At 36.9% G+C, this 12,767-nt stretch overlaps 1 protein-coding gene across 1 annotated transcript in view; it reads left to right on the forward strand.

The window, feature by feature from the left end:
* The window catches only part of SHROOM3 (shroom family member 3), a 366,880-nt gene that overhangs the window by 1,897 nt on the left and 352,216 nt on the right, over positions 1-12,767 (forward strand). Inside the window, exons 2-3 of the mRNA XM_049789876.1 lie at positions 2,765-2,899; positions 8,655-8,717. Of these exons, the coding sequence (XP_049645833.1) occupies positions 2,765-2,899; positions 8,655-8,717 (198 nt within the window). The remainder of the gene's footprint in view (positions 1-2,764; positions 2,900-8,654; positions 8,718-12,767) is intronic.

A 12,767-nucleotide genomic window follows, 5' to 3' on the forward strand; every position in this document is an offset into this window, starting at 1 on the left:
TTTTATTCAGCATAATAGATTTTATGTACATCCATGTATAGGAAAATTTCATGACTTCATCTCTCCTGATAGCTGCATAATATTCCATAGTGTATAAGTACCACAGTTTCTTTAGCCATTTATCTGTTGAAGGGCATCTTGGTTGTTTCCAGAGTCTGGCTATTATAAATAGCACTGCAGTGAATATAGGTGTGAGGAAGGGATTTTTGAATTGTATTTTTGTGATCCTAAGGTATATCCCTAGGAGTGATACTGCTGGATCATATAGGAGCTCAATTGCCAGTTTTTTTTGCTGTTGTTTCATTTTGTTTTTTAGGAAACTCCATATTGTTTTCCATAAAGGCTAGACTAGACTTCATTCCCATCAACAATGAATAAGAGTTCCTTTCTCTCCACATCCTGCCCCCCAGCACTGATTGTTCTTGTTCTTTGTGATGTGTGCCAGTCTCTGTGTTGTGAGATGGTATGTCATCGTTGTTTTGATTTGTATCACCCTGATGATTACTGATGTGGAGCATTTTTTTTTCATGTGTCTTTTGGCCATCTCTATTTCTTTTTTGAGGAAGTATTTGTTTATTTTTCTCCCCATTTTTTGATTGGGTTAGTTTTTTTTCCTTGTTATGTACCTTGTATATTTTTGATGTTAGCCCCTTATATGATGGATATTGGGTGAATAGTTTCTCCCATTCTGTGGATGGCTTTTGTATCATAAGCATCATTTCCTTTGAGGTGCAAAAGCTTCTCAGCTAAATATATTCCCATCTGTTTATCTCTGCTTCCACTTGGATTCCATACTTTTAGCATTGAAGTCAAAAGTATTCTTAATCTGGGTATGGTTTTGGCTTTTTTTTTTTTTTTTTTTTTTTTTTTTTTTTTTTTTTTGGTATTTGGACCATACCTGGAGGTGCTCCTGACTCTTTGCTCAGAGGTCACTCCCATGGGTCTGGGGTGGGAGTGGTCCACATTAGGTGCCAGGAATCAAACTCTGGGAGTCTGCATTCATGACAAGTGCCCTGCCTGCTGTCTATTACTCTGGTCCTGGTTTAACCTTCCTGTTTGAAATAGGATAGCCTTCCTCTTAAACTTTTACTTGCATTTTATTGACCAGAACTATGCTACATGCTTATCCTTAGATGAGTTATTGACCAAGCAGAATGACATTAGGGAATGAGACTACCACAATTAGTTCAGACCCATCAGAAATTCTTTCCTTAGTTTGGTAACAGGTATCAATTTTCCATGATGTTAGGAAATTCCCATCTACTACTTGAGTAAATTGGAGTTCTATTTTCAGGAATCAAAGGAAATGGGTGCTGAGGAGACAACTGACAATCAATACAGAATCTATATGTCTTTAGCTGTGTATTCAATTTACTTGGCTTTGAATGATATGATATTCTGTCTCCATATACTAGAATACAGTTTGTTATCATACAGGCTTAATCCTATCACCAATGAGCACTCTACTGAGGTTTCAGTTTATCTGTAAAATGATGTTATGTTATTACTCCCTAACCAGAATATGAGGGGAGTAAAAGACCAGATATTTAAGAGGGTTTAGTACAGGGCCTGGCACACAGAAGGAGCTCCAGAAATATCTATGCTAATATTATGGCTATTCATTTTTTATTATTCTAGGAAACATTTGTATTGGGATGCATATTTGACTACTGGACAAAGATCCCAAATAACAATGACTTAAATAATGGAGTTTCTATCTCCATTGTATTACAATCTGCCTGAGTCAGTCATTTGGTGAAAGAACCCAAGTCTCTTGTACTTTCTACTTCCATCACTGGGCTAATGTCTTATTTCCATGAACTAAGATAATTTGCTCCAACATTTGTTTTCCAGTCAGTGAAAAGGGGAAAAAGGAGAAAGAGAAGCAATTGCTTTCCTTTGAACAGTGTAATCTGGTGCCAACTGTTTGGTCCAATGTGGTAGCCACCAGCGGCTATTTCTGTTTTCATTAACTAAAATGAATTAAAAGTAAGAAAAAAATCTGTCCCTCATTTACACCAGCCATATTGTTCAGAAATTCTTGAATACTTCTCTTCAGCTTGCCTGTGTGTACCATTCCTATTCATCCAAACTAGCTTCATTTCTTCCTCTTTAAAATTTTCTGATTTCACCAAGCCAGGTTCAGTCATCTCTCTTCTATACTCCTAGAACATAAACCTGCACAATGGCTAATGTAAAAAAAAATGTTTGCTGATTATTTTTTCTGAATCCTATCAGCTTCTTCAGGGAAGGGCTATATTCTATTCATTTTTACTTCATCTAATTCAAATCCAAGGAACACAAGTATTTATTAATTTATTAACAAAAATTAGTGAAAGGATACAGGCTACATCTTATTTGCCTTGCAGCTTCAGGATCTTGCCAAGTGCCCAGCACAGAGTAGGTATTTGCTAACCTATCTAACTTATCGAAACAAGGTCAAGCACAGTGGACAATTAAAGCAAGAAGAGAGAACTAGCAGATCTCTTCAGCTGGAGCATTTTTTGGTTTTCCACTACTGTTGTAACAAATTGAAGCTGCTTAGTGGTTGCAAACAACACAAACAATTATTTCACTTTATAGCTCTAAAGGTCAGCAGTTTAACATGGGTCACACTGTGTTAAAATCAATGTCTCAGCTCCATTGTGATCCTTTCTGAATGCTCTAGTCCAGGAGAAAAATCAGTTTCAATCCCCCTTTTTAGTTTCTAGTGGCTACTGATATCCCTTTCCTTTGCCTTCTGCCTCCTTCTTCCATTTTTAAGGATGTTTGCGAGTATATTGAGCCCCATCAGGATTATCTTCTCTTTGAAGATCAGCTCACCAAAAACTTTATTTTGTTTGCAACTTTGCTTCTTCTTCACCACAAAGATATTCACAGTTCTCAGAGATTAGAATATGTATTTTTATTTAAATGTTTGAAATAAAAAATAAATATTTGAAATAATTTAAAAATAATTGTATTTTAAAGATGTATTGCATATGTATGTTCAAACAACTTTGAAAGACAACATTGTTTGAATGTCGATAAAAATCCATAAAATTAAGACAGTACAAGAAATGTATCTAAAGTAAAATTTATTAGTTGTTCATGTCCCAAATCTTTTTTCTAGGACAATGAAAACATACACATGAGATCACTTATTACTAACCAAATGTTCACTATTTCTACTAAATAGCATTTCCTCAATAAAGGGTAAAAGAAGGATATACATATGAAAAGCACGTCCATTTGTACAAAGCAGCTATTAGTAGCCAGGAATGGATGACAATAAAATGAATTAAGTGTCATTTTTCTTTAGATTCAATGAGGTAGGAGAATAAATACAAAAAAGCAGCTACAAAAGAGTGGCCATCAAAGACATGATTTTCAATCATCATCTTTGGGATTTAATGTTCTTGTGAAAGAAAGGTGGGGCTGTTGAAAGAACCTCTGTAATCTGTGAACCTCAAAAAAAAGGGTAACTTTTAATAGTGATTGTATGTGGAAGTTCAAGTAATTCAATAGTGCAGGAAGTTGGCAGAACAATTTAGTTCTGACTCATTGGGTTTTGTGGCTGAGAAAGGCAGCTCCACCTGCAGTCGGATGCACCTGCCCCTGGGTTCGTAAATCAGAATAACAATAACAACAACAATCAGTGCTGAGACGACTGTTGTCTACTTTGTGCCCCATTCTACTTCATGAGATCACCTGTTAAATCTCTTAATTTCTTGAACTTCATAAAGAAGGTGATATTACCGTGTCAAAATATGGTTTTGTTTTGGGGCCTATAGCTGGCAGAGTTCAGGGTTCTTTTAGAACCTAGGGGTTCTAAGAGGACTATATGTGGTGTTGGGTATCCAACTGGGGTCAACAATGTACAAGATAAGAAATCTCAAGTTATCCTAATGGTTCCTCATGTCAGTTATAGGCATGAGAAATATAAGACAGAAATTGAGTCTCTTGTCAAAACTCTAAGAATAAGCAATAATTCATATCTAATATTCATATCTAAACATATCTAATTTATATCTAAACAATAGTTTGGAAATTAAACAAAGACATCTTAGTGCCCCATAGTTCATGCCTTAACACACTAGGCCATTCTATCACTAATACCTATCAAGTATTTGATTCTATTTAGATTTTCTAGAGTTATCATCAGAGATAAAACATATGACTGATCTTAGGCCGGAGAGATAGCCTGGAGGTAGGGCATTTGCCTTGCATGCAGAAGGACGGTGCTTCTAATCTCGGCATCCCATATGTCCCCTGAGCCTACTAGGAGCCATTTCTGAGCATAGAGCTAGGAGTAACCCCCTGAGCACTGCCTGGTGTCCCCCCCAAAAAACAAACAACAACAATAAAAACATATAATTGATCTTTATATATAAAGTATATTAGGGAAAAGAATGAATATAAAACTTAGTCCTATAAGGGCCGAGAATATAGGTACACCTACTATTCAAGCAGCTTCTTTAAAATTACAGGCCCAAAATGGAGGAGCACAAAACAGTTCTACTAATAATCTCGATGGTCTGTTTCCCTGGAGAGTTGTTTCTTTGTGTATTTTATCCTCAGGCCTCTAAATTTCAAGTTAACCTTTGCCTGACTGTCTTAGATCTCTTGATTGATTTTCTGTGCACAAGTTCTTTTTTTTTTTTTTTTTTTAATAATATCTTTTTTAAGCACCTTGATTACAGACATGATTGTAGTTGGGTATCATCAAGAGCACAAATTCTTAATTTCTGTCCCTCTAAATGATACCTGCTCGAGCAGGAATTTCTTCATGCCATTCTCCTATCATCTGTTTAAATTCTATTCGTTACATCTACAACCATTCTTCTCCTATTTATTGCCTCTCCTCTGAAGCTCCCTCTTCCACTTATCACACCACCATCTTCTTCCTACCAACCTAGTCAGAGCCTTCCCTTAGGTCTTGTCTACCCAGGCTCAACTAATTAATCTTATTTCTCCCATCTCCCCATTCTTTATCTATAGAGGGTGTTTGCTAAGCAAAATCAGAGGCACCCTCAAACATATGTCCCAGTTTTTCTTTTGACTAAATGCTCATATTTTAAATTGGAGTCTTTTATGGAGTTCTGGGAGCCTTAGTGATTTGATCTGATTCTGAATACTCTCTATAATTCCCCCCCCCTCCCCAGTGAATCACCTAAGTGTGTGGAATGTCTAGCATGCAGGCCATAGAAGACCTACAAAAGTTATGTGGAAAAATTTATGTGATTTGTTCCTAGTGCATGATGGAAAAATACTGCCCATTGCCTATTTGCCTATATGTATGGATTACCCATACATATGGCCCTTGGCATTAAAAAATATTCCCCACTCCTGAAACATCCTAATTATGTTGTCATGGAGTTGAGAGGTCATACAACTGGGTAAGTGGCTTGTATGATGCTGCTACATATTGTTGCTTTGAGCAGAGAGCCAGGAGTAAGCTCTGAGCACCATTTGAGCTAAAAATAAATAAAACACCAATTAATTAAAAATAAAGATCAAAATAAACTTTCAAACAGTTTACCATTTTTGAAGAAGAAGAAGAAGAAGAAGAAGAAGAAGAAGAAGAAGAAGAAGAAGAAGAAGAAGAAGAAGAAGAAGAAGAAGAAGAAGAAGAAGAAGAATTAACTACTTTACTGCTCTATAAAAACCATGAAAATAGGAAACTTCAGATTAGGAAATTAAATTGGTACAAAATCTATCTGGATGACTTATAGAGAACTCTTCATTACTGAATTTCCCACATCACATACATCTGTCCTGACTTTTCAGACCTTTAGTAGCTTCCACTGCCCACTTTTTCAGTAAATCATCAAGACCAGATTATCTCTTGGCCATTTCTTCTGCAAAAAGATAGACTTTGCTTATCAGTTCTTCTTCAGCCACAATTCCTGTGTTCAATTTGAAATTCTTTTTTTTTGGGGGGGGGCTTTTGGGCCACACCCGATGACACTGAGGGGTTACTCCTGGCTATGTGCTCAGAAATTGCTCCTGGCTTAGGGGACCATATGGGACACCGGAGATCGAATTGAGATCCATCCTCAATCAGTAGCGTGCGCCCTGCCTCTGTGCTATCTCTCCAGCCTCTTGAAATTCATTTTTGAGCAGTTCCCAAAGACTTGGATCTGGTTGACTTAATTCATATCTAAATCAACTTCTATTTTTGTTTCTGTTTACTAAAACCAAGCTAAATCAGCTTATTGTTGACATTTTAAAGTAGCTGATTTTTTCTGAGTTTCTTTTAACTAGCTTAGTTTTTCCTTTTACATACTTTTCAATTCATACCCAAGTAGCTTCAAATCTGTTGCCCTTCAACTAATTTGTTTGTTCTCTCATTGTTCCATCTCTTTTATTTTGCATCTGCTCTAAATACAGGTAGTTATTTGCACACAGCGTCCTGCCAATAAATTATAATTTCTTTAAAACCAAATGAGATTTTGTCATGTTGTACATACTCCTTATCTTAGAAAAATTCTACTTATTTCACTCAAACAGCAAATCTTGTCTGAGATAAAAATGCTAAGTGACTTCTAGAAGTTTAGAACTATAAAGATCCCTCATCATCCTGTTTGAGTTTCTCATTACACAAAGACTAAGATAAATAAAATTCACTTATTTGCCAAGATACATTCTGTCATAGAAAAGTATGTGTGTGTGTGTGTGTGTGTGTGTGTGTATGTGTGTGTGTGTGTGTTCATGTGTAAGCCAGTGAGGAAATAATTGCTTTCTGGTTGTCCTTTTCATACCTTTGTATGAATCCAGTCTCTCCTATTAAGCTATTAACCTCTAGAATCTAGAAACCTTTCCTTTCTCCTTCTCTTTTTCTCTTCTCCATTATTCATAGTGCTTAAGATCCCAATGAAGAATATGTGCTAAGAAGTGAAATAGGAACTAAATATTAAGGAGGTCCTTAAAGATTTTTGTTAGAAAGATATTGAAGGTAAAGTGAAAACACTAATAACAAATACAGTTTTTGAAAATAAAAAGCACTCAGTTGAGTTAGATGCTCAATTTAATGATGTCTTTTTTGTTTAAATATAAAATATATAGTCCTAGTGTAGTGGGGTGAGACCTTTCTCGGCTAGACCTGGCGCCTGCAGCCCCCACGGCTGGCAGGTCTGTAGATTGCAGGGTAATGGCAGAAAAATGATCCAGAGACAGTTAAAGTTTCAGGAGAAATCCAGCTTTATTTCAAAGCCCTATCTGTCACGTTCATTTCTCCATATGGCTTCCTAGCTAAGATTTTCTTACAGTCTCTATAGGTGCCCTCCAAGCACCTTTTCTACATCTCCACTCCCTCATCCATCCCCCCATCCAACATCTTAATAACCAACCCAGACCTCTCATAACTGAGGGTGGGTCTTTCCATCCAGGTATTAGCATATGGAATTGGGGGAGGGGTAAAATCTTGCACATATTTAATGTTTGGCAAATGCTTAGGCTCCTAGTCTCATAAAATTCTGTGTGAAGAATGGTTCCTTCTATTATTCACAGTTTATAGACGAAAAAACAGAAAGCTAGCTTAAGGTCATAAAACTATTTAGGGGTTAATTAAAAACCTTTTAAACTTGAAAAAATTAAAACTTGAAAAAACATTTAAACCTGAAAAAGACTTTTTTTTATATTAAAACCCCTTTGCCATTTGCTATTTCCAAATAAATCTCTTCATTTACTTTATTGTGTGTCATGGACAAATTGGATAGAAGTGGGAAGTGTGAACTGTGTGAAAAACTCTGGTTGCTCCTAGCAACTTGAAAACAACTTGTTCCATGAAACAAAAAGTATACCTGAACTATCAACCCTGAAGAGAGTTCGTGGATCTCCCCTCCCCTTTCTAGCCCCCTTTTCATGCTATCACCTGAAGTGGAAGCTTCATGCCCCAATCCCAGGAGATTGTAGGGATGTGGGTCTGGAAGTAAACACCAAAACAGGAAATAATCCACACACAGTTAAGGAGATAAAACAAGTTTAGAAACATCCACATGCAAGCCTTCTGCTTCTAAGAAGCAGATAGCTTAGTTGTGGGAAACCAAAACCACAAGCAGTTTCTCCCTGAGACCCAGGGTCTTTATTTGTCTTTATTATACTTGCAAGACCACACCCTGGGGTGGAGAACAGGTGGGATAAGAGATCAATCCAAAGGGTGCTTCAATCCAAAGGTGCTTCCATCCAATGATTGCCAAGCACCAACAAAAAGAATTATACTGAGTAAAGTGAAGACCAGATATACCAACATATGCCCCTTCTCAATATTTTATAAAATGCAGATATACAAGGTAAAACAAAGTAATTTGTGTCCCAAATTATAGGGAAAAAGACAGATGCCTTTATTTAAAAGCTAAAAGGAGTGGCAGTTTTTGTGTGTTTGTTTGTTGGTTTGCTTAGAAACAGCAAGAGTTGGGGGTAAATAGAAAAAAACATTTGACTTAAAAACAGGGTGTCATTACCTAAGAAGCATAAGATTACCATAAAACCAGCTACAGGCTACAGGCATCCTAATTTTGTCTAATCCTAAAATCTTTTTTCAAGGTTCCCACGAAAAGTTTTCTTAAACATGGTTGTCATAGTCAGCCTTCAGTAATTAGAGATCTTGAACAGATCCTATTCAAAGTCAGGGTGTCATGAAGCATCTTCTTCTGGTGTCATCTCATCTGTAGGTGGCAAAGCAGGGAAATCTGCCTTTTGTCATCAGAGTGGCATATGAGTCCACCCTGGGGCAAGTAAGTTGCCAAGGCAGTTCTAGAGCCTGTCCCGATTGAAGCTTGATTCCTGATGTAGGAGCAGAAAACAGTGCCAGGTCCAAAGATTGGACTCAAGATTCAGAGGTGATTGACTTATGTCTGAGCTACTGAAGCCTAGGTCAAGTCTTTATGGCAAATGTTCAAGGTGAAAGGCCCCCCTTCGAAAAATTTCAGAGTTCCCATCCCTAATGGATAATAACTCTTCTCTGTATCTAAAATTTTCCCATTTTAATGTGCCCATGCAAAAAAGAACAGTGCCACAGGATACTACTGTTGCCGAAGGGGAAATAATAACAAATCACACAATCCCTGTAACCTATTTCTATCAAAAACACATAATTTGGGGCCAGAGAAATAGCATGGAGGTAAGGCATTTGTCTTTCATGCAGAAGGATGGTGGTTCAAATCCAGGCATCCCATATGGTTCCCTGTGCCTGCCAGGGGTGATTTCTAAGCATAGAGCCAGGAGTAACCCCTGAGCACTGCCTGGTGTGACCAAAAAAACAAACAAAAACAAAAATAATAATCCCACATAACTTAAAGAATACTATCTACTATGAATTTCTACTAGCAAATCCAAAGAGGAGATGGAAAACTATATCTACATAATGAAATATACAATAAAGAATCATACATATTGAGAAAATACACATAAGAACTATATAAGAGATATATGTATCCCCTTTATATTTTTTGAAATAGTCTGAGGGTAGAATAACTTCTAGATCACAGCTTCAGCTGGCAATGTAGTTTTGTGGCATATGAAAAATTGGCTCTCAGAAGTCACAGATCAGGAAATATCCTAGAGCTAAGGGTTTCTCAAAAGCTGAAACCAGTGTGGACGACAGCTCATGGTAAAGGGAAGCGGAAGAAAATGGGGTCGCTGAGAACATAGCAGCAGCAGCAGCAATAGCAGTGATGGCGCCATTTTCTTCCCCAAGGCCTAGGTAGGAGTCAAGCTAGTGGGTGGGGTCCTGATTCCTGAGAAATTAAGAAGTGAGGTTAAAAAGAGTTAACTAGGAAGAAATAATAAATCAGGTGTGATAGAGTGTAAGTAAACAATAGATCTTAAAGGCACAGTCATCTGCTTTACCTTTGTTTTTCCAGCATGCTCTTTTCTCCTCTACAGACTTAATTCTTCCCTCCCCATCAGCTTCCACATGGGGGCTAAACTTAATGCTTGTTGGGCTAGCTGTATCCTAACAGATGGATAGGCCATGGTCAAACCTTACACCTTAAATCAGGTCCATTAATGACAGAGAAAAATGATTTGACTAAGCACAAAACTCTAACAAGGGCTGCATCTACTTACTCCAGGAAGTCAAACCTAAGATTCAGACTGATTGAACACTGATTTGAGGTATTCACATTCATCTCTCTCCTTACTGAAGAGATCTAGTTATAAGATCAGCAGAGGGAGGGATATCTTCTCTCTCCATTTCTGTCTCATTATATTCATTATTTTATATTCTTTGCTTCATTACAAATAAAATGCATCTGTTTTGCTTTTCCAACATGCTCCATTGCTAAGCTGACCATATACATACTCAATCTGTTTTGGTTCAGCGTTTCCTTCTTCTGAGAATCCTCCTTCTGAGAGATTTGTTCTCTGGCTCTCCTAGTAATATTGAAAAGCAAGCCTCTTCTACAATTCCCGGGGCAGATCTTTTCCCTCCTGGCACAATGTCTAGTGTCACTTGGGCAGATGGATTATCTTTAACTGAGGTCAGTGGAGAGAGACCCTGAAAGCTCACAAGAAACTTTAATCAATCCCTTAGTTACTTAGGAGAAGACAAAATGGAGGTCATATCCAGAATTGGGAGTTTTGCCAGAAATAACCTTTCTATCAAGGAATCTTATCTTGTAGTCACATTGAGCTAATTATAGAGCATCTGGTCTTTATCATATGAGTTCCTCTCTCTAAATATGAGTCCTCTCTACTGAAAACCCAAGATCCTCCTCCTTTTTTTTGAACCAGAGATTTGACCCCACATTTATGTAAATTCCTTATTTATACATAATTATTTTTACCTATTAACCTGTCTGATTTAATGTGAGTTTTCTACAAGACCAAGAAGAACTTAGGTAGAGAAGAAGCTATATGGATATAGACCCAGAAGAACTTACAGTTTTCTCTCCTCCCTAACAGTACATTTACTGTTATAATCCTGGGTCTTCTACATGCAATTGGAAGTGCAAAGTTATTACTGCTGGTGGAATCATAGTTCAACTGGCCTCATCCCCCACTAATTCTTAACTCTTAGAAACATGGTTCTAACAGATTCCAGATTTCCAAAGTTGTGAAAATTTGTCAATGCTATGGTATGAATTTGGAATTCAAATGCAAGCATTAAATGAAAACTTAGTTTGGATTAGCTGGACCATAGATCTACCACTTTGAGTATTAAATTATATCTTGAACTATACATTGCTAGATGATAGGAAGAAAGAATGGAACACTAGAAGTGATTGTCTTAGTTATTTTCTCTGAAAAGTTATATTTTTAACAAAGAAAGTTTGATGGATACAATTTGATTTTTATTATCTTGTGAATGTCCTTTGAGAAATTAACAGTTCTGAGGCCTTATCTCATGGAAACTGGTAAATGAGTTGCTAGAATTCAGAACTTGGATCTGGATGGGTTCCAGAAATAAATACATATGTTTAATGTTGAAAGAAAACATGAATAGAAAGAAGAGTGAGTATGTTTTAGAAGAACAGGAAGGCTGAAAATATTTGACACTTTTCCCATACTCTTTGATTTTTTGTGTGTCTTTATATTTTCACTTTAAGTATTTTCTGATAAAGGGAAAAACAAGAAAGACATTGACTTAAGTATAAGAGGCAGCCTTTATCTTCAGGAGTGTTCATAAATGCATAGTGCTGATCTTGGCTCCAAATTTGCAATTAGATAAATTTCTGGTATTCTCCTGAAAGAATTATCATCACTTCCCTTATGTATGTAAGTAAATGAATTTGACTTTGAAGAAGAAACAATATGGGGAGATCAAGTAGTATAGCAGTTAAAGTAGTTAAAGTGTTTCCCCTTGCCACCTTGCCACAAGAAATGATATATTTACAATCTCAGGTACTCTAGCAGCATAAATTCTGAACATAGCTACCCCTTCTCTTTTTAAGAGAAGGCAAAATAAGGGAGAACTAACTGGTAGAAAGGAGAAAATAGGCACACAATAACTATTTTATATTTGTTTGGTTTCCATTGTGGATCAAGGCACTATCTGAGCTGTATTTTTTTATTTTTTATTTATTTATTTATTTATTTTTGTGGAATAAGATCTGTTTTGTTTGGGTAGGTTGTTTTTATTTTATTTTTAGGCAACACACAGTATCACTTATGGTCCCTGAACTCCTTTAGGAATTATCATTGAGTGCCAAGCCAAGAGTAATCCCAGATCACCACCAGATGTGGTCCTATCCACAGAATATGTTATCTGAACATAAAAAGGCTATTTTTCTCTGTTTATTTCTTTGATATTAAATTATTAATTTAAATTAGTTTCTTCAATTCTTGTCCTACATTACTGTATTACCTCAGTAACTCCCCAGTAGCAGCCATAAAAGATGTTTGCCCTTTTAAGAAATATTTTGACCAATTATCATTGGCTGGCAGTTTGGCTGGGGGTATAAAATTCCCCACCCAGAGTAAGCTTTGGGATGGGTATTGTGAGGTCAGAGTTGTGATGTGTCAGTTGGAAGAGGAGTTTTTGGAGCAGTGGACTGTCAAACAGTTTATACTCCTGGCTGTACCTTACTCCATGATTTCTACAGGTGTTGGCTGTTTTATCCTGGATGGTTTATCCTTTTGCCATGTTTATCTGTTCCATGTATCTGGCCCTCAATCTGACCTTACCTTGGTCCCACACCCAGCTCTCGCTCCCTTTTTCTTCCTCTTCTAGTCTAGGGGTTTATTATAAAGCCTCTGGTGTCTCTAGTCTCCTATATTATTGAAATAGTCTTAAAAAATCTTGTCAGAGTCTTGCTTGCTCAGCCTCCTGCAGGTCAAGGGCT

The sequence above is a fragment of the Suncus etruscus genome, chromosome 16, assembly GCF_024139225.1.
Source record: "Suncus etruscus isolate mSunEtr1 chromosome 16, mSunEtr1.pri.cur, whole genome shotgun sequence".
In the NCBI taxonomy this organism is placed as follows: Eukaryota; Metazoa; Chordata; class Mammalia; order Eulipotyphla; family Soricidae; genus Suncus; species Suncus etruscus.